This window comes from Hemitrygon akajei, chromosome 4 (assembly GCF_048418815.1).
Source record: "Hemitrygon akajei chromosome 4, sHemAka1.3, whole genome shotgun sequence".
In the NCBI taxonomy this organism is placed as follows: domain Eukaryota; kingdom Metazoa; phylum Chordata; class Chondrichthyes; order Myliobatiformes; family Dasyatidae; genus Hemitrygon; species Hemitrygon akajei.
Genome location: NC_133127.1, coordinates 160,730,394 through 160,749,272, shown reverse-complemented (window position 1 = coordinate 160,749,272; position 18,879 = coordinate 160,730,394). Strand labels below are relative to the sequence as shown.

The following is an 18,879-nucleotide window of genomic DNA, read 5'->3' as shown; positions in this document are numbered from 1 at the left end:
ATAATCTTATGAGTCAATTGTGAGAATGTAATAAAGTTATATATTCACATAAGTTTTATTTTTGATTAATGTAATTCAACTAAAGGTATCTGATGGTTGGTAGATAAATTAAAGCTATTTCAAATATTTATATTTTGTAATATGTTGCCTAAATATGGACTTGAGAATTGAAAAGTTAGAGCATTTTAATAACATTATTCTTTATTATTCCCTTTATCAGCTTCCTGAATGCCTGTGGAATTCGTATTTAATTAATTTATTCAAGCTTTTCTGAATTGCTTTTCTTTGGGACTGAGGGCTGAGATAAGAATGAAATCAAACTTCCTGTTCCAAAAATTTTTAATGTTGGCATTTTAATCAATAAATAAGCCCATTATTTATTCTAAGAGACTCCTACAGCAAATCTAAAGATTAAAAATAAGAACTGTATATTACATTTTTCTTCATCAAAGAAGAAAATTATTTGGGAGTTTCAAAATGCATGCTCAAGTTATATGTTAATCCGTGAACTCGGAGAGGATATCTGTTTTTCAATTTGTTTAGGAAATGCAAGTCCCTGAAGAGTAACATACATTGAATTACAGGAAGTTGAATATAAGTATGATTATTTAAACAGGGGATGTACTACTGAGTATCAATGGTTCAGATCTGACCTGCCTAAATCATAGTGAAGCAGTGGCGACATTGAAAGCTAGTGCTAACTCCCCAGTTGTAATATTGAAAGCACTGGAAGTACAGACAACAGATGAGCAGAGTCAAGCTGCAGACGAGCATCAGAGCTCAAACAACGAGAATGATGTGGATGCCAGCTGGTCACCATCATGGGTTATGTGGCTAGGATTGCCAAGGTGTGTATCTTCAGCACTTCATTTTATAAATAGGTGAAACACAAACATCTTTCAGCATTAAACAAGTGGTAACCATATTAGCTTATTAAATCAATGGCTATTAATCAACCTAATCCCTCCTAAAGTGATAAAGGCTACATAGTAGATTTTCTGTTCAGTTTCAAGTAACAGGAGCTGTTACTTGTTGTGAGAAGCAGATTTAAAAAGCAATGCCTGTTGAGGCTTTCTGTTCAGTTTTAAATTGATTGGGTGATCAGGCGATTGTCAAGGGCCAATTAAAGGAAACTAGGTTTATGCGGAGAAGCCATAGTGTGAGTGGACAGGGTCAGAGTGGGAAACTTTGGCAGGAGGCAGAAGCTCGGGTGAGATTTCTATCAGGTTTCTCTTTTTTTTAATTAATGCACAAGTAGTGCAGTGAGAATGGAGTACAGGGCAGTATTGTGTTCCTCATGCACAGATTAGATTCAACTTTATTGTCATTGTGCCGAGTACAGATACAAAGCCAAATGAAATGCAGTTAGCATCTAACCAGAAATGCAAAGAATAGTGTTATTTACAAAATAACTGCGAATAAAAAGTAAGTGCTACAGCGCACAAATGTAAAAGTACTGAGACAGTACAATATGGGTGCAATACTGCTTAGCGCTGTGATGTGAGGTTCGGCAAGGTCACAGCCTCAGGGAAGAAGCTCTTCCTGTGCCTGCTGGTGCGGGAGCGGAGACTCCTGTAGCGCCTACCGGATGGGAGGAGAGTAAAAGGTCCAAGGTTAGGGTGAGCTTTTCGCCCTGCCCAGGCAGCGTTTATGGTAGATGTTCTCAATGGTGGACAAGTGGGTGCCAATAATCCGCTGGGCAGTTCTCACCACACACTGGAGTGCTTTGCGGTCCAATACGGGACAATTGCCATACCACACTGAGATGCAGTTGGTGAGTATGCTCTCAATGGTACAGCGGTAAAAGTCCATCAGTATCCTGGGACAGAGGTGAGCTTTCTTGATGTTCCGCAGGAAATAAAGGCGCTGGTGTGCCTTTTTGATCAGGATGGAGGAGTTCAGGGACCAGGTGAGATCTCGGAAATGTGGACACCAAGGAATTTAAAGCTTGGTACACTCTCCACTACAGCTCCATTGATGTAGATGGGGACGTGAGTATGGCTCCTAGCATGCCTGAAGTCCACAATGATCTCCTTGGTCGTCTGGGTGTTAAGGGCCAGGTTGTTGTCGGCACACCACGTGGCCAGGTGCTGGACCTCGTCCCTGTAGGCCGCCTCGTCATCCCTGCTGATCAGGCCAACCACCGTGGTGTTGTCTGCGAACTTGATTATGGAGTTAGAATTGTGTACAGGAACGCAGTCATAGGTGGAAAGGGAGTACAGAAGAGGGCTGAGCACACAGCCTTGAGGCACACTGGTGCTCAGGGTGAGAGTGGAGGAGGAGAGGTTGTCTAACTTAACAGATTGGGGTTTGTTAGTCAGAAAGTCCAAGGTCCAATTGCAGAGGAATGAGCTGATACCAAGCTGGTGAAGTTTGGCGATCAGCTCGGAGGGGGTCACAGTATTGAATGCCGAACTGAAGTTAATGAACAGCATCCTGACATAAGAGTTGGGGTTGTCCAGGTGGGTCAGGGCAGAGTGAAGTGCTGTGGAGATGGTATCCTCTGTTGACCTGTTGGTGTGATAGGCAAATTGATGGGGGTCCAGGGTAGTGGGCAGACAGGATTTCAGATGTGATAGAACCAGTCTCTCAAAGCCGTTTGCAATGATGGGGGTGAGTGCAACTGGGCGGAAGTCATTCAGGCCCGTGGCAGTGGAATGCTTTGGCACTGGCACGATGGTGGCGATCTTGAAGCTTGTGGGGACAACTGCCTGGGCCAGGGACAGATTAGTTAGTTAGGGAAAAATCAGGAGATTCTGTAGACACGAAAGAGACTCCCGGATGGCATGTTGCCCCCTTTGCTGTGGAATTGATCTAAGTCATCCTTGATGCCAGGGTCAGAGATAACTGAGTCCACAGCAAGAGGGAGGGTGAACAACCAGAAATTGTAACACTGATTGTTACCAATGACATAGCTAGGAAAAAGATTGAGGTCCCAAGAGTGAATATAGGGAGCTAGGAAGAAAGCTAAAAAGCAGTTCCTCAAGGGTAGTAATTTCAGGATTACTGCCTGGAAAGGGCTTAAGAAGGGCCTTACATGAGAAGGCCTTGGTAAGTAAGATTAATGAAAGCCCAAGGTGTTTCTACACATAAGTAGGAACAGGCAGATGACTAGAGTGAAGGTAGAATCGACCAGCAATAAAGGAGGAAATATGTGCCTAGATTCAGAGAAGGTAGGGGCGGTGGTTAATGTATACATTGCTTCAGTATTTACCAGTGAGAGGGACCTTGTTGAATGTGAAGTCAGCATAGAACAGGCTACTGTACTAAATGTGTTGAAGTTATGAAAGAGGATGTGTTGGAGCTTCTGAAAAATATTAAGATAGGTAAGTCACAATAACTGAACTGGATATTAGATGAGATGAGGGAAGAGACTGCTGCACTGTTGGCAATGATCTTCAAATCCTTATTGGACTTTTTGAGGAAGTGATGAAGGTAAAGTGCTGGATGTGGCGTATATGGATTTTAATAAGGTGTTCAAGAAGGTTCTCCATGGTAGACTTTTAGAAAGTCAGGAGGCATGGGATCCAGGAAACAGAATTGGCTTACCCACAGAAGGCAGAGGGTGGTAGCAGATGGAGTGTACTCTGCCTGGAGGTCAGTGACCAGTGGTGTTCCGCAGGGATCTGTTCTGGGACCCCTGCTTATTGTGATTTTTATAAATGACTTGGATGAAGAAGTGGAAGGGTAAGTTTGCATATGACATGAATGAATGTTGGTGCTGTTGTTGATAGTGTAGAAAAGTGTCATAGGTTCCAACAGGATATTGATAGGATGCAGAGCTGGGCTGAGAAGTGGCACAGGAAAGTGTGAAGTGTTACACTTTGGAAGGCAAGAGTACAAGGTTAAGATTCTTTGCAATGTGGAGAAACAAGAAGATCCTGTGGTCCATGTCTATCAATCCCTCAGAGTTGTTGCATAAGTTGATTGTGTGGTCAAGAAGGCTAATCATGTGCTGGTCTTCATTAGTAAAGCAATTTACTTCAAGAGCCACGAGGTAATGTTGCAGCTCTGTAAAGTTCTTGTTTGACCACACTTGGAGTATTGTGTTCAGTTCTGGTTACCTCATTATTGGAAGGATGTGGAAGCTTTAGAGAGGGTGCAGAGGAGATTTACTGAGATGCTGCCTGGTTTAGAGAATGTGTCTTGTGAGGAAAGGTTGAGTGAGATTGGCTTTTTCTCTTGGTAATGAAGGAGGATTAGAGGTGTACAAGATAAGAGGCATTGACAGAGTGGCTAGCCAGTCCCAGTATCTTTTTTCCCAGGGCAGCAGTGACTTATCAAAAGGGCATCATTTTAAGGTGTTTAGAGAAAAATACAGGAGGGATGTCATAGATACAGAAGTTTCTTTTAACACAGAATAGTTAGTGCATGAAATGCCCTACAGGGTTGGTGGTAACAGTAGATATATGAGGGACATCAAGAGAATCTTAGATAGGTACATAGATGAAAGAAAAATGGAGGACTATGTGGGAAGAAAGGATTAGACAGATCTTAAATGTTGGCACAATATTATGGGCCAAAGGACTTGTACTGTGCTGCACTGTTTTATTTTATATGTGATAGGCAAGTGGCAATGCAGAGGTTTAGTAACCACTTACTGCAATGTTTCATTTCTTTTCAGCTCCCTTCATATCAGCCATGATATTGTTCTACAGAGGAGTAATTCAGGAAACTGGGGCTTTAGTATTGTTGGAGGTTATGAAGAAAATCACTGTAATCAGCCCTTTTTTATCAAAACAATTGTGTTTGGCACACCAGCTTATTATGATGGAAGACTGAAGTAAGTAATCATTTTTTTTTAAACTAACTTGTCTTGGAGAAATGCACACAAGATGCTGGAAGGAGCTCAGCAGGTCAGGGAAATATTCAAATGTTGTGCCAAGACCGTTCATCAGAACTGGAAGGAAGGGGCAGAAGCAGAAATAAGAATTTGGGGGATGGGGGGAGATATTACCAGAAGTTAGAGAAATCAACATTTATGCCTTCAGATTGGAAGCTACTCAGACAGAAACTCTTGAAGAAGTTGGCTTTTTGAAATGGAACTACTTATAAATTATCCATTCCTCTGTTGCTCAGGGAGAATTTAATCACAAATAGATGCTTAGCAAACCTTACAACTATTGTAATAATTGAGTAATATTGTGCACAGACATAGTTAGGTACCAACTTGGGTATAAATGCTCAAGTGTTGAGAATCCAGTGAACGAGGATGACTGTAAATTATTTACATGTTTTAGAATTTGACACCATTCACCTACATATTCAACTGACATAAAACAGTTACTTCAAAATAAGTGAATGTGAGCATTGTATTTGTGTCAGTCATTATTTAGAGTTGTTTCTACAATACTGTAAGCAGCTAATGTAATGTAATTGAGTTTTCAGAGTACAAGTCTGCAAACGCAGATTTTTTTCATGACTTTAAGTGGAGACAAGGTAAAGCAGGATGCGTTAGATTTAGAAAATGGTTCACCATTTTAAGAGAAATTTTATGCTCTTATTTTTTTGATTATTTTAATTTCCTTTATTCTACTAATAATGGAACTACCAAAGCAGTATTTCAAAGATTGAAGTACATGTATGTCACTATATACAACCCTGAGATTTGTTTTCTTGTGGGCATACACAGCAACTCTAAGAGCCGTAATAGAAACATGAACGACTGCACCCTACAGGGCAGAAAAACAGCAAATGTGCAAAAAAAAAACAAACCGCAGATACAAAATAAAAAATAAATAATAAATACATAACCAATAAATATCAAGAACGTGAGATGAAGAATCATTGAAAGTGAGTCCATAGATTGTGGGAACAGTTCAGTGAGGGGCAAGTAAAGTTATCCCTTTTGGTTCAAGAGCCTGATGGTTCAGAGGTAGAAACTGATCCTGAACCTGGTGGTGTGAGTCCAGAGGCTCCTGTAACCTTCTTCCTGATGGCAACAGTGAGAAGAGAAAGTGACGTGGGTGATGGGGGTCCCTGATGCAGCTTTCCTGTGACAGTGCTCCGTGTAGATATGCTCAATGGTGGGAAGAGCTTTACCCATGATAGACCAAGTCATATCCATGTAGGTGTTTCCATACCAGGTTGTGATGCAGCTAATCAATATACTCTCCACCACACCTCTGTAGAGGTTTTTGCTCCCATCACAATGGTTATAATTACAGTGGTAGGAGAATATAATTACACTATAGTACTTTACATTAGCCAATTCTAAAATAAATGTAATTACAGGTATTTAGGACCTTCAGGAGAAGGAAATCTGATGCCCTAACACAAGTTCACCTAAATGTGACTCAGACCCACAGCAGTGTGGTTGCACCTTCAGAAGCCATTCATCTGTATCAAAACAGTTACATTAATGTAGAATGACAATAGAACTGCCACCATGAAAATCAAATGGAGTAAAGTCACTCCCAATCCAGTCACCCTTGAAAAGTTCAGTTCAACCGGGAGAGCTACCCCACTGACCAATAAATGGTTATCTCCTGCTCAAACTGCAGTTTACTTCACTGTAAGCATGCCAGCAGAGAAATGTTACAAAAACAGCCACGCTACAGCCTGAAGTTTAGTGAAGATCACTTTGATGCTGCTGAAGATGAGATTTTTGTAGTGTGAACACTCCACAGTTTTCAGAGCCAGACCTCCTCATCATCGTTGACCTACTGATGATAACCAGTGGGCTGAACAACTGGAGAGGGGTGAGGACCTATACGAAGGCCACATGAAGAGATGGAAGAAGAGAATCAGTCCGGCCCCCATCAGCAGCAGTCTCGTGTCAAAGAGAACAGCTTTCTGGGTGTGCAAGCGAGCATTTGGCTCCATGAGAATCACATTTTAGAGTCAGAGAATTGATAGAGCACTACAGCACAGAAACAGGACTTTTGGCCCATCTAATCCATTACAAATTATTAAACAGGCTCGTCCTATCGACCAGTGCACTTTTCACATTTTCCCCACTTCCTGGACACTCATTCCAAATTATTCACACATCCTTATGATCTTTTAAGTCAATATAGGATCTTAAAGTACTAAGTCTATGATTCAATAATTAATACCTTTATACTATAGCCTTACTTGAACTATTATTACTAATGATTTTACTTAAGCTGGATATAGACTGTTACTGCCATAGGCTCCAGTTTCAGTTCTTGGTTTCATAGGGGGTAACTCAGACCAAAAGACATGCTTTCTAATGAAGTAGTATCACAGTAAAGCTGTGTACAAATTTTAATATTATTCCTTATTACCCATAACTGCATTCATCTTTCCTTTGTTACACCTGCTACATTCTCAATTAAGCTGAGGTTGAATACCTTCAAGGCATGCTCATCCCTTTTGCAAACGTTAAAGTTACTCACCAAATGGCAGCCTTAAGAGCTCTTGCATTCGATTGATAGTTAGGAACAGAACAATTAAGAAGCAGCTGAGTTTCTCAATGAGGTCAGAAGTGCACTTATGAATATCCTCTTGATTCAATGGACTATTTAGGCATCAGCAACAAATGGCCATTGTTTCACTTGGAATGTATAAAGTAGTCTCATACAGATTTCACAGAACTACAGCCAAATCTTTAACACTGCAGCCTATTTTGTTTTTCCCATCAATATAACTACAAACGACAGACAGGCTGCTAATGCCCCACAAAGCCTTTCATAAAGGCATTGGAACTGTGCAAAGATAGACTTCAAGCAGATGTATCTATCTCTACCCTTCTGTAAATATTTTTCCAACAAATTTTGTGTGGCAGACGTTTCTCTTTCCCTTCCAAGGTTTCGAGTCTTGCAGTGTGATTGCAAAATCAAGATCGTTTTAATATTTCCAAAAGCAATTAAATTCTTCGAGTCAGACTTTGAGATCAGATCCGTGACATCACTCTGTACAACTATTGGATTTTGCTGAATAAACTCAACTTGTAAAGCAAGTTATTGTGGTTATACAGCACAGAAATGGGTCCTGCAGCCCAACCTATCCATTCCAACCGAGGTGTCTTCCTAACCTAGTCCCATTTGCCTGCCTCTGGTCCGTATCCCTTTAAACCTTTCCTATGCACATACTTGTCCAGTTGTCTTCTACACATTGTAATAGTACCTGCCTGTACTGCTTCCTCCAGCAGCCTGTTCCACATACCCAACCCCCTTCTGTGTCAAAAAATCTGCCCGTCAGGTCCCCATTAAATCTTTTCCTTCTCCTGGATATTTCCCTCTAAAGCTATGCCCTCTAGTTTTAGACTTTACTAGTCTGGAGAAAAAGAATCTATCTTATTTATGCCCCGCAAGATTTTATAAACTTCTATAAAATAATCCATTAGCCGCCTTTGTTCTGGGGAAAACAGTCCCAAGCTATCTAATCTCTCCTTAAGACCCAAGTCCTCCATTCCCAGCAACATTCCTGTGAATCATTTTTGTACTCCTCTAGCTTAACCAAATCTTTCCTTTAGTAAGGTAACCAGAAGTGCATACAGTATTCCAGATGCAATCTTACCAATATCCTGTAGAACTATACCATGATGCTCCAATTCTTGTACCCAATGAAACCATAAGTCTGCTGTCATTGTTAACATTATATCAGTGAGTTGTGAGAGGGTTGGCAATAGACTGCCTGTGGCAGCATAATTTTCTGTCTGATGTCAGACTCTGTAAAGTAACTCCATGCTCTTTCCTAAAGTGCCACTGTAGATTGTGTTGATAATAGTGGTTCCTGTGCTGTCCTTTGAATAATCCTGTGAAATTAGCCTACGAAGGGACAGGAATCACACAAGAATAAGACTATATTTCTGCAGCATGTAATGGTAGGATGCATAGATTTGAATCTTATGCTTTGCAGTCAGAGCTGCACAAACACTGCAGTGCTGTTGCCAGACTTAGCGAGGTTAGGTAGGAGTAAGGAAATAAAAGGCATGAGCAGGATATATGATATTTAATTTAAATTATTTCACCCAGTACGAATTAACCAAGAAATGGAGCAACACTTTAATGGAATGAAATATTTGTTTGGAAAGTTTATTTAATAAAACAATCTTTGAAGCTAGTGAGTATTGCATTTGAATCTTCATAACGCAGTACAGTATTCATTCTGTTGAGCTTCATCGAGAGTTGGCATGGTCCTGAAGGTTTGCTGCAGCCATAATGATAAAGTAAAAAGTTAAAGAACAGTGGTTTATATCTTACAGCCATTATTTCATAGAGCAATTGCTAATTTGCCGCTCCACTTTCACAAATCTTCCATGAGTGAGAAATAATGAGGGTCCAGGTACATGTTCCCATCAGTCTAAAAGAAAAGGGGTTTAATTACAAGAGGATTTGAATATTGATTCAAGTAGGAATTAGATTTGGAAAACAGTCAGTAGCTCCATTTTGGTAATTCTGACCTGGAGGTTAGAAGGAAAAAGCCAAGTTATTTTTTTATTTGTGTTTTTATATTATGTGCTCTGAAGTCTTTTAAAACCACCTCACAGTCTTTGAAAGGAGGGGAATATTAGCACCCATCTTTGTTAGGGCTTCCTGGGGCAAGATCGCATTGGTTCACCACTCAAGGCCTACATGTTGCTGAAGCCTCACTGCACATGCAGCTCAGTTGTATGGATGGGAGAGGACTGTAGGTGGACAGAATCAGTATAGGCCAAATCCGGCACAATTACCAATTCACCCCAGTATTACTTTCCAAATTGGACACCTGGAAATTCCATTCCTGCATTCATTCCACCAAAATTAAAACCTGTGAGTGGACTTCCAGTTTCTCTGCCAGAAAATCCTGAGATCGTTTTGATAAGAACAACTTGGACATGAGGCATTTTCGAACTGAAAGTACTATATGATGCCCTCCGTTGGTCGGGGTCAACTATGGATATTGTGTCCCAGCAATATTGCATCTGCACGATACACAAGTGAGAGCAGTATGATATTGAGAACAAGCAGTTGCCCATATAGCAGGATCCTTCTCCACACAGCTTCTGAGTGCATAGGGACAGCGGAGACTGATACAGTTTGGCACCAGCAGCATCACAGGAGTAGCCAGTCAGCATTGAACTTGATGTTGGATTGCTTTAGGGACTCCAGCTCTGGATTTTTCCGAAGCACATAGTCTTAAAGCACCAGTAATCTGTCTTTACCCCTTCTCCTGTCAGTAGAAACAGTTCCACCAGGCTTAGTAGCTGAGCCACTTGTGAAGGCCAGGGGGTGGACTTAAAAGGTTATTTGTGATGCATGCCATTGGGAATATTTACCGTAATAGGTAATGGGAGCTCTCCACCACAACCACTGGCTATGACAATTTTAAGAAGCCAAAAGTACTATAACACATCGCAGGAAGTAAAGATCAGATGGTTGATGGAAATTATACACAAGATCCACCATCTAGTTAGTAACCATAATTTCTTCATTACTGTAAAAATCCTCCACTACCCGTCCTACTAAGATCGGGAGCACATCAAGGAGAGAAGGGCAATCAGCATCTTTCATCGACTTGCCCCTACTGCCAAAGTGCACATGGTACCAGATTTCAGAAGAAAGCTGAGCAAGCAATTTCCTGGACAGAGAAAATGTTTCAAGACACACTGTAAGCTCAATAGGCTGGGTGGGGTGAAGAAATACCTATTTAATTTCAGGGACTCCCAAGTGCATAGGTGCTTAACGGTTAAGAAGCAACTGATGTTTAGGACTTTTCCAGGAGCACATGGAGGCCAAACACTACAATGGAAGGAGCATGATAGAATTCAAACAGGATGCACCTGCCCTGTAAAGCTTCAATTATCCCTTCTGTGGCATGGTTTGCAAATCCAACATAGATAGAAAGAAAGAAAGAAAGAAAGAAAAAGATCAGGTTTAGTTGTTACATGTCCACCAAAACATACAGTGAAAATGCATCATTTGCAACAAACCAAATTGATGATTCAAATTAAAAATAAATCTGCAGGTGTTGAAAATCAAAGTAATATTCACAAAATGCTGGAGGAACTCAACAGGCCAGGCTGCATCTATGGAAAAGAGTAAACAGTCAACGTTTCGGGCCGAGACCCTTCATCAGGACCGGACTCAGCCTGAAATTATGATGATTCAAATAGCAGGGTGTGACTAATGTCCTGAGCTGCGTATATTTCAATGCAGGAAGTATCATAGGAAAGGCAGATAAGCTCTGCATGGATCAACACATGGAATTATGATATTGAAGCTATTAGTGAGACTTAGCTGCAGGAGGGGCAGGGCTGGCAGCTCAATATTCCAGGGTTCCATTATTTTAGATGTGACAGAGCAGGAGGGATTAAAGGAGGAAGAATGGTGTTACTAGTTCGGGAAAATGACATGACAGTGCTCAGTCAGAACAGACTGGAGAAGTCGTCTAGTGAGGCATTATGGAACTGAGGAATAAGAAAGGTATGACCAGGTTAATGGAGCTATATTGCAAACCAGTCCATGGGATTTAGAGGAGCAAATCTGTAGTTTGTAGACTGTTGCAAGAAACATAAGGTTCTTGTTATAGTAAAGATTTTCATTTTCCACATATTGACTGGTATTCCCATACTGTAAAAGGACTAGGTGGGATAACGGTTTGTCAGATGTATTCAGGAAAATTTCCTTAATCAGTATGTAGAAGTCCCAGTGAGAGAGTGTGCGATACTTGATCTGCTATTAGGGAATGAGACAGGGCAGGTGACAGACGTTTGTGTGGGGGATTGCTTTGCATCCAGTGATCATAGTGCCGTTAGTTTCAAATTAAGTTTGTAAAAAGTTAGGTCTCATTCACAGGTTGAAATTCTAAATCGGTGAAAGGCCAATTTTGATGGTATCAGAAGGGATCTGGCAAGTGTGGATTGGGACAGGCTGTTTTCTGGCAAAGATGTAATTGGTAAGTGGGGAGGTCTGCAAAAGTGAAATTTTGAGAGTTTAAAGCTTGTATGTGCCTGTCATAATAGGAGGTCAGGATAACAGGTTTAGGGAAACTTGGTTTTCAAGAGATATTCAGAATCAGAATCAGATTTATTATCACCGGCATGTGATGTGAAATTTGTTAATTTAGCATCAGCAGTTCAATGCAATGCATAATCTAGCAGAGAGAGAGAGAGAGAGAGAGAGAGAGAGAGGAAAAAGTAAATAAATAAATAAATAAATAAAGCATAATAATAAATTAGTAAATCAATTACGTATATTGAATAGATTTTTTAAAATGTGCAAAAATAGAAATACTGTATATATATTTTTTTTAAAACGAGGTAGTGTCCAAAGCTTCAATGTCCATTCAGGAATAAAATGACAGAGGGGAAAAAGCTGTTCCTGAATCACTGAGTGTGTGCCTTCAGGCTTCTGTATGTCCTACCTAATGTTAACAGTGAGAAAAGGACATGTCCTGGGTGCTGGAGGTCCTTAATAATGGACACAGCCTTTCTGAGATGCCGCTCCCTGACGGTGTCCTGGGTACTTTGTAGGCTAGTGCCCAAGTTGGAGCTAACTAGATTTACAACCTTCTGCAGCTTCTTTTGGTCCTGTGCAGTAGCCACACCATACCGGACAGTGATGCAGCCTGCCAGAATGCTCTTGATATTGATGCCCTGGGTAAGGGAAAAAAGGGTGCATAGTAGGTACAGGCAGGGTAACAATAAATGAAGTGCTTATGAAGTATAAGAAATGAAAGAGAACACTTGAGAAATCAGGAGGGCTAAAAGAAGGGTCTTGGCCCAAAACATCAACTATACTCTTTTCCATAGATGCTGCCTGGCCTGCTGAGTTTCTCCAGCATTTTGTGTGTGTTGCTTGGATTTCCAATATCTGCAGATTTTCTCTCGGTTAAATTGGATTACACATTGGCTTTGTGGGAGAAGCCAGAGTAGTAGTAGATGGTTGCCTCTCTGACTGGAAGCTTGTGACTAGTGGTGTGCTGCAGAGATCAGTGCTGGGTCTGTTGTTGTTTGTCATCTATATCAATGTTCTGGATGGTAATGTGGTTAATAAGATCAGCAAATTTGATCTCGGGGGTGTAGTAAACAGCGAGGAAGACTATCAGAGCTTGCAGTGGGATCTGGACCAGCTGGAAAAATGGGCTGAAGAATGGCAGATGGAATTTAATGCAGACAAGTGTGAGGTGTTGCACTTTGGTAGGACCACTCAGAGTAGGTCTTGCATAGTGAACAGGAGAGTACTGACGACTGTTGTAGAACAAATGGATCTGGGAATACAGGTCGATAATTCATTGAAAGTGGTGGCACAGATAGATAGGGCCATAAAGAAAGCTTTTGGTACATTGGCCTTCATATATCAAAGTATTGAGATGGAATGTTATGTTGAAGTCGTAAATGACATTGAGACCTAATTTGGAGTATTGTGTGTAGGTATTCCTACCTACAGGAAAGATATAATTAAGGTTGAAAGAGTACAGAGAAAAATCACAAGGATGTTGCTGCGACTGGAGGACTGAACTCTAAAGGAAGATTGAAAAAGTTAGGACTTTATTCCTTAGAACGTAGAAGATTGAGAGGAGATTTGACAGGTGTACAAAATTATGAGGGGTATAGATAGGGTAAATGTAAGCTGGCTTTTTCCACCAAGGTTGGGTGGGACTACAACTAGAGGTCATACATTAAGGGTGAACGATGAAAAGTTTAAGGGGAACATGAGGGAAAACTTCTTCACTCAGAGGGTTGTGAGAGTGTGGAATGAGCTGCCAGCATAAATTGTGCATGTAAGCTCAATTTCAATGTTTAAGAGAAATTTGGACAGGTACATTACATGGATGATAAGGGTATGGAGGTCTTTGGTCCCAGTGCTGGTCTATGGGAGTAGATAGTTTTTCAGGGGTGTCAAACTCATTTTAGGTCACGGGCCAGATTGAGCAAAATGCAGCTTCATGCAGGCCGGATCAGTCGGACACGTGCGAACGCAGCTTTCGTTGCCTCCGTTTTTTCAGCCTGCTCTCATGTGTCTCAGTCTCTGCTATAACTACAAAGTGTTTCACTTTACAAATTCCGTTTCTTATGAAGAAGACTGCTGAATAAACACTAAAAAACCTTAAAACCTGGTACCTGAATAAACTCAGCATTAGCCATATCATACGCCATAGGCGCTTCGATTACTGGGGCCAGCTTTAATAGTAATTAGATATTATCTTGCGGGCCAAAGATAATTCCACCGCGGGCCGGATTTGGCCCGCGGGCCTTGAGTTTGACATATATGGTTTAAATGGTTGGGCACCAACTAGATGGGCTGAAGGTCCTGTCTGTGCTGTACTTTGACTGAGGATTATGTTGGGCAGCCTGCAATTGTTGCCATGCTTCTTCCGCTGGTGCAGAATGCCCAAACTCACTAACCCTAACCGTATGTCTTTGAAATGTGGGAGGAAACCCATGGGGTAACGGAGAATGTACTCACTCCTTCCAGACAGTGGCAGGAATTGAACCAATTGATGATCACTGGCATTGTAAAGCAATGCGCTAAACTCTACGCTACTGTGCCGTCACTAGTTGCCTTTTAATAAATAGAAAAGCTATTCCTGACCCCAAGCTTCTGACAAAGAAGAAAAGTCCATTTTCAATCAGCAGACACATCATATTCAATAGTGGAGCTCCTAAGTTGTACATTTACATTGCAGTGTCTGGGCTCCTCTCTCCAGGAAGAGCAGGAGGTGACTATGAAAGGGAAAGCAATAAGTTCATTGGGAAAACTCAGGACAGACTTTTCACAGATTAGCTAGAATATGGATCAAATTCCCACATGGAGTAGCTGAGACATAGCATGGATGTGTTTCAGGATAAACAAGGAAGAGTATAGGGATTAGCATTAGATGAAGGAGAAGGACAGAAAGAAGCTAGCAGGAGCATAAATCCAGATTGCCTGTGAAATTTCATGTAACTCTGAGTTTAATTAAGTAATCCAAAGACTTTAATTACTGTAACACAACAGTGTTCACTAACTGCCAGTTCTATTGTTCTCAATAACTGTCTAAAATTGAATCAGACAAACTAATTGCACCACCAGTAATGATGTTTATCACCCTCGCCCTGCCCATCTGGCACTGAAAACCTTACCCATTGTCTCCGGATAATTGATAATTGAATAATTAGTGCTCTCCTAACCAGAAAATGATGGTTGTAAAATCCATCATTTGGTCATCTGAAACTCTGCTGTCCACACCCTAAACCAGCACTGTTCTTCTTTCCCTTAAAGCTCCCTGTTTAAAAAAAATCTTAATTATAAGATTATTTTCATCTCAAATCCATCCATGGTATCACTCCCCTTTCTAATTCTGGAATCTCCTCCAGCCACCCAACTTTCTAATACCTCTGTATCAGTCCACTTCTGGCCTCTCAAACAATTCTAATTGTAATCATTCTATCTTCTACCATCATGTCACCAGTTCTGTTGCCATTCCGCCCCCCCCCCCCCATATGTTTCCATTCCTTTTTGGCCATGGACCTTAACATACCCCTTAGAAAGTCAAATATTGCTTGCAAGCACAGCTGTTGCAGCACCTTGGGATGTTTTACTACGATTAATGGTGCTATACAAATTATTATTGTTGTTGCGGGAGGTGGAAAAGCTAGCTACATTAGTGTTAGGTACTGAATAAATTTTTCTCATTGTACAGTATCTCAGTCAGTCTTCATTTGCTGTCCTGTCTGGTAGTTGAATGCAATATTTAATAACTGAAAATTTGACAGGATCTTGCTCTGAAAAGTAATAATCGTAAATAGTGAGTCAGTAAATCAAACTTCATTCCATTTCAGTCATATGATTGTTAAATTATATTTTCTGATTTTTCTGCAGTTGAATTCTACTGATTATATTTGAACGATATTGTAAGCTGTCATTCTTGGTAAATGCTTAAAGACAGAAAAAGTAAAACCTGTGAATTCTAAAGGAAAGAATGTGTTTTCTCTTCACAGGTGTGGTGATATGATTGTCGCAGTGAATGGACTCTCAACAGCAGGCATGAGCCATTCTGCACTTGTCCCAATGTTGAAAGAACAACGAAACAAAGTAACATTAACAGTCGTATCATGGCCTGGAAGCCTTATTTAAATCAAACTAAGCAATTGCAAATCATGCCTTCTACCAGACCTTTAGATTCAAATACTAAAGAAATTCACTGAGCATTTTAATCAATCAGCAACCAGAAAGATATAAATCTCAAATGTTCTGTTCTGTAAATGTTTTGAATACAGTGGATTCCGGTTAATTGTGACACATCAGGACCAGTACATTTTGGCCAAATTAAGCAGCTGCTTCAATTAGCCGAAGTTTCATGGATTAAAAAAGGTATAAAAAGATAAACTATCCTTCAACTGAGTAACAAATAATGTATTTAAATAAAATACAGAACAAATTAGAATACTAACAATACTACTACAGTACTATAAAACTGTATATTCGTTCCTAATTGTTATCAGTGGATCTGTAGATAATGGACAATGTGATCGCCAGTTTCATCCTCCAAATCTTCATTTTCATTGGAACATTCAAGATGATTGTCGATACCTTCAAATTCTTCATAGTTACTAACTTGTTGAAGTAGCGAAAGCATTTCATTTTTCACTCCCAGTCGCTTCTGGCATCTCCAAGCCTAAATGCTTGAAATCACAGTGAGCAAAACCGTTCTGAATTATCTTGCTGTCTATTTCTCACCAACTATCAGTGACAAAGGTCACTTCTTTTTGAACATAAGTGCACACAACTGATGCTATTTAAAAACTTTGTTCTAAGCATGGTGTTGTGTCTAACAGCCACACAAGTGCACGCATCTGACGCTAGTTGGAAACTGTTCGGCAACAGTCCTTGGCCCTAATAAATGGCAGAGTGTCCCAAGTAAATGAAGGGAATCCTGGCTATTTTCTGGATGGCCCAATTGGCCAGAATCAATTATATTAACATTATAAATTCAACTATATGATCAGAATATCTCATTGTCATTTTAAATCAGTATTCTTATTTCATGGAATTTAAAAATACACCAGTTCAAGATGATCAAAAATTACATAATTAGATATCATATGTAACATATCTTAAAAGCCTTAACAGTCAGATAAATTTCTGACAGTTACAGTAGTCCAAGCCTTAGTGACTTTTGAACCTCATGCTACCATGAATGTAGCTTCAATGTGAAATAAATACTAGAAATAGAATATAGCTAGTGTTATGATCCATTTTGATGAATTATTGCACAAGCTCATTAATATGGGTATACTTAAGTTTTACTTTGATGTATTTTGTTGAAGGATAGTAGTTAGTAATACTTGCATCATGGGGGAATATTAACTTCCAAAACTTTGCAATATTAGATAGGAATAAAACATAATAAATTAAAATATTCAAATATATATGTGTACAATGGTCCAATTTAACAGTTAACATAATCATTTTAGAAGTTCAAGCCATGAATTTTCTTTCAAATTAAGACTGCCTGTTTTAATCTATGAGTTAATGTTTTCTATTTTAACTGAGTTTTTAAGGGTTTTCCTGATTTATTTTTTAATCTCCTTATAGCAGTTGCATTAATGATTTACTGATTTATTGAAAGATTTTACAAAAATTATAATCAAATAAAAATTTCTGAGACTATCAGTAATATAAAACAGGCTTTTGTTACATATGCACTTTCATATGATTACATGAACTTTATACATAAAAACATTTTAAAAGCATCCTATCCTTTGCAAAATGAAACAATAAAATTTTGGAAATGCATGTGGGCAGTCAGCACTTAAAAAAACTGATGTTTCTCACCCTTTTACCGAAGTCTTAAAAAAAAATTACACTCTAAACTAGTCACCCACTCCTGTCCCTCATTTCCATAATGAAGATTTGTTTGACTATTTACAGAACTTCATTTTTATTTTCAATTTCCTTCATTCATGTTTTTATATCCTTCATATCTAAGGTAAAACAGTTATTGTATTTCTTTCTGTAGCTTAAGTAAAGTTAATGATTGAAAGCATTACATGTCTCTCACTATTTCTTTTATTCAGGGCATAAAGTTAATTGAGAGCCACTTATAAACAATACCTCTAGATATGTTAAGATTTTAGTATACTTCAAATATTCACTGATGTAATGCTGGTACAAATAAGATCTGTCACCACTAATTTGCACTTTTTACCGAGTTCATCATTAAAGCAGTAAATTGCAAGACAGGAGAGCCCTTTAATAGTACTGAAGAAATCTAAGAGTTATTAATACACCTCGGGTATTAGGAAAACCAATTCATATCATTAATGCTTGGATTAAGTGCTATAATAAGCTTTTAGAAAAAGAAAGTAAGTGTCAGACACAGCTGTGACTACACTTTGGGGGGGGGGGAAATGAACCAGGAAAGAGATATTAAATTGCAAGGTAAATTTACAAGTTGGCTTTCAATTGCAAATAATGTAGGAAGAAATGGATAGTCAAAAGGAAATCTCTCTAAATGGTTGAGGCTAGGTATTTTGTGAAGATACCTCAAATAGATAAGTTAATACTTTGTGTATTCATTTATTTTTAAACAATACAGCACAGAGTAGGCCCTTCCAACCCTTTGAGCCACACTGCCCCAGTAACACTGCCCCCCCCCCCCCAGACAACCCCAATCAAACCTATCCTAATCGCAGGACTGTCAACCTATGATCAATTAACCTACCCTGTATGTCTTTGGACTATGGAAGGGATGGAGCATGTAGGGGAAACGCACGCATTCCATGGGAAGGACACACAAGGACTCCTTACATACAGCACTGGAATTGAACTCCTACCTCCAATGCCCCAAACTGTAACAGCGTCCTACTGACCAGGGGCAGGGCAAAGAGAGAAAAAATTAACGAGATCTATGAAATGGGAGTGGTTAGTGAGTGAGAAAACAAAAACCATTCTACCTTCTAATTAATCCAAAACAATTGAAAATTATTTAATAGCCCAAGAACAT

General features: G+C 39.7%; 1 protein-coding gene across 1 annotated transcript in view; it reads left to right on the top strand.

Moving 5' to 3' along the window:
- The window catches only part of lnx2a (ligand of numb-protein X 2a), a 122,157-nt gene extending 104,238 nt beyond the window's left edge, over nt 1-17,919 (top strand). Inside the window, 3 exon segments of the mRNA XM_073043808.1 lie at nt 617-848; nt 4,625-4,783; nt 15,872-17,919. Of these exon segments, the coding sequence (XP_072899909.1) occupies nt 617-848; nt 4,625-4,783; nt 15,872-16,007 (527 nt within the window). The 3' untranslated portion in view covers nt 16,008-17,919.
- The last annotated feature ends 960 nt before the right edge of the window (nt 17,920-18,879 follow it).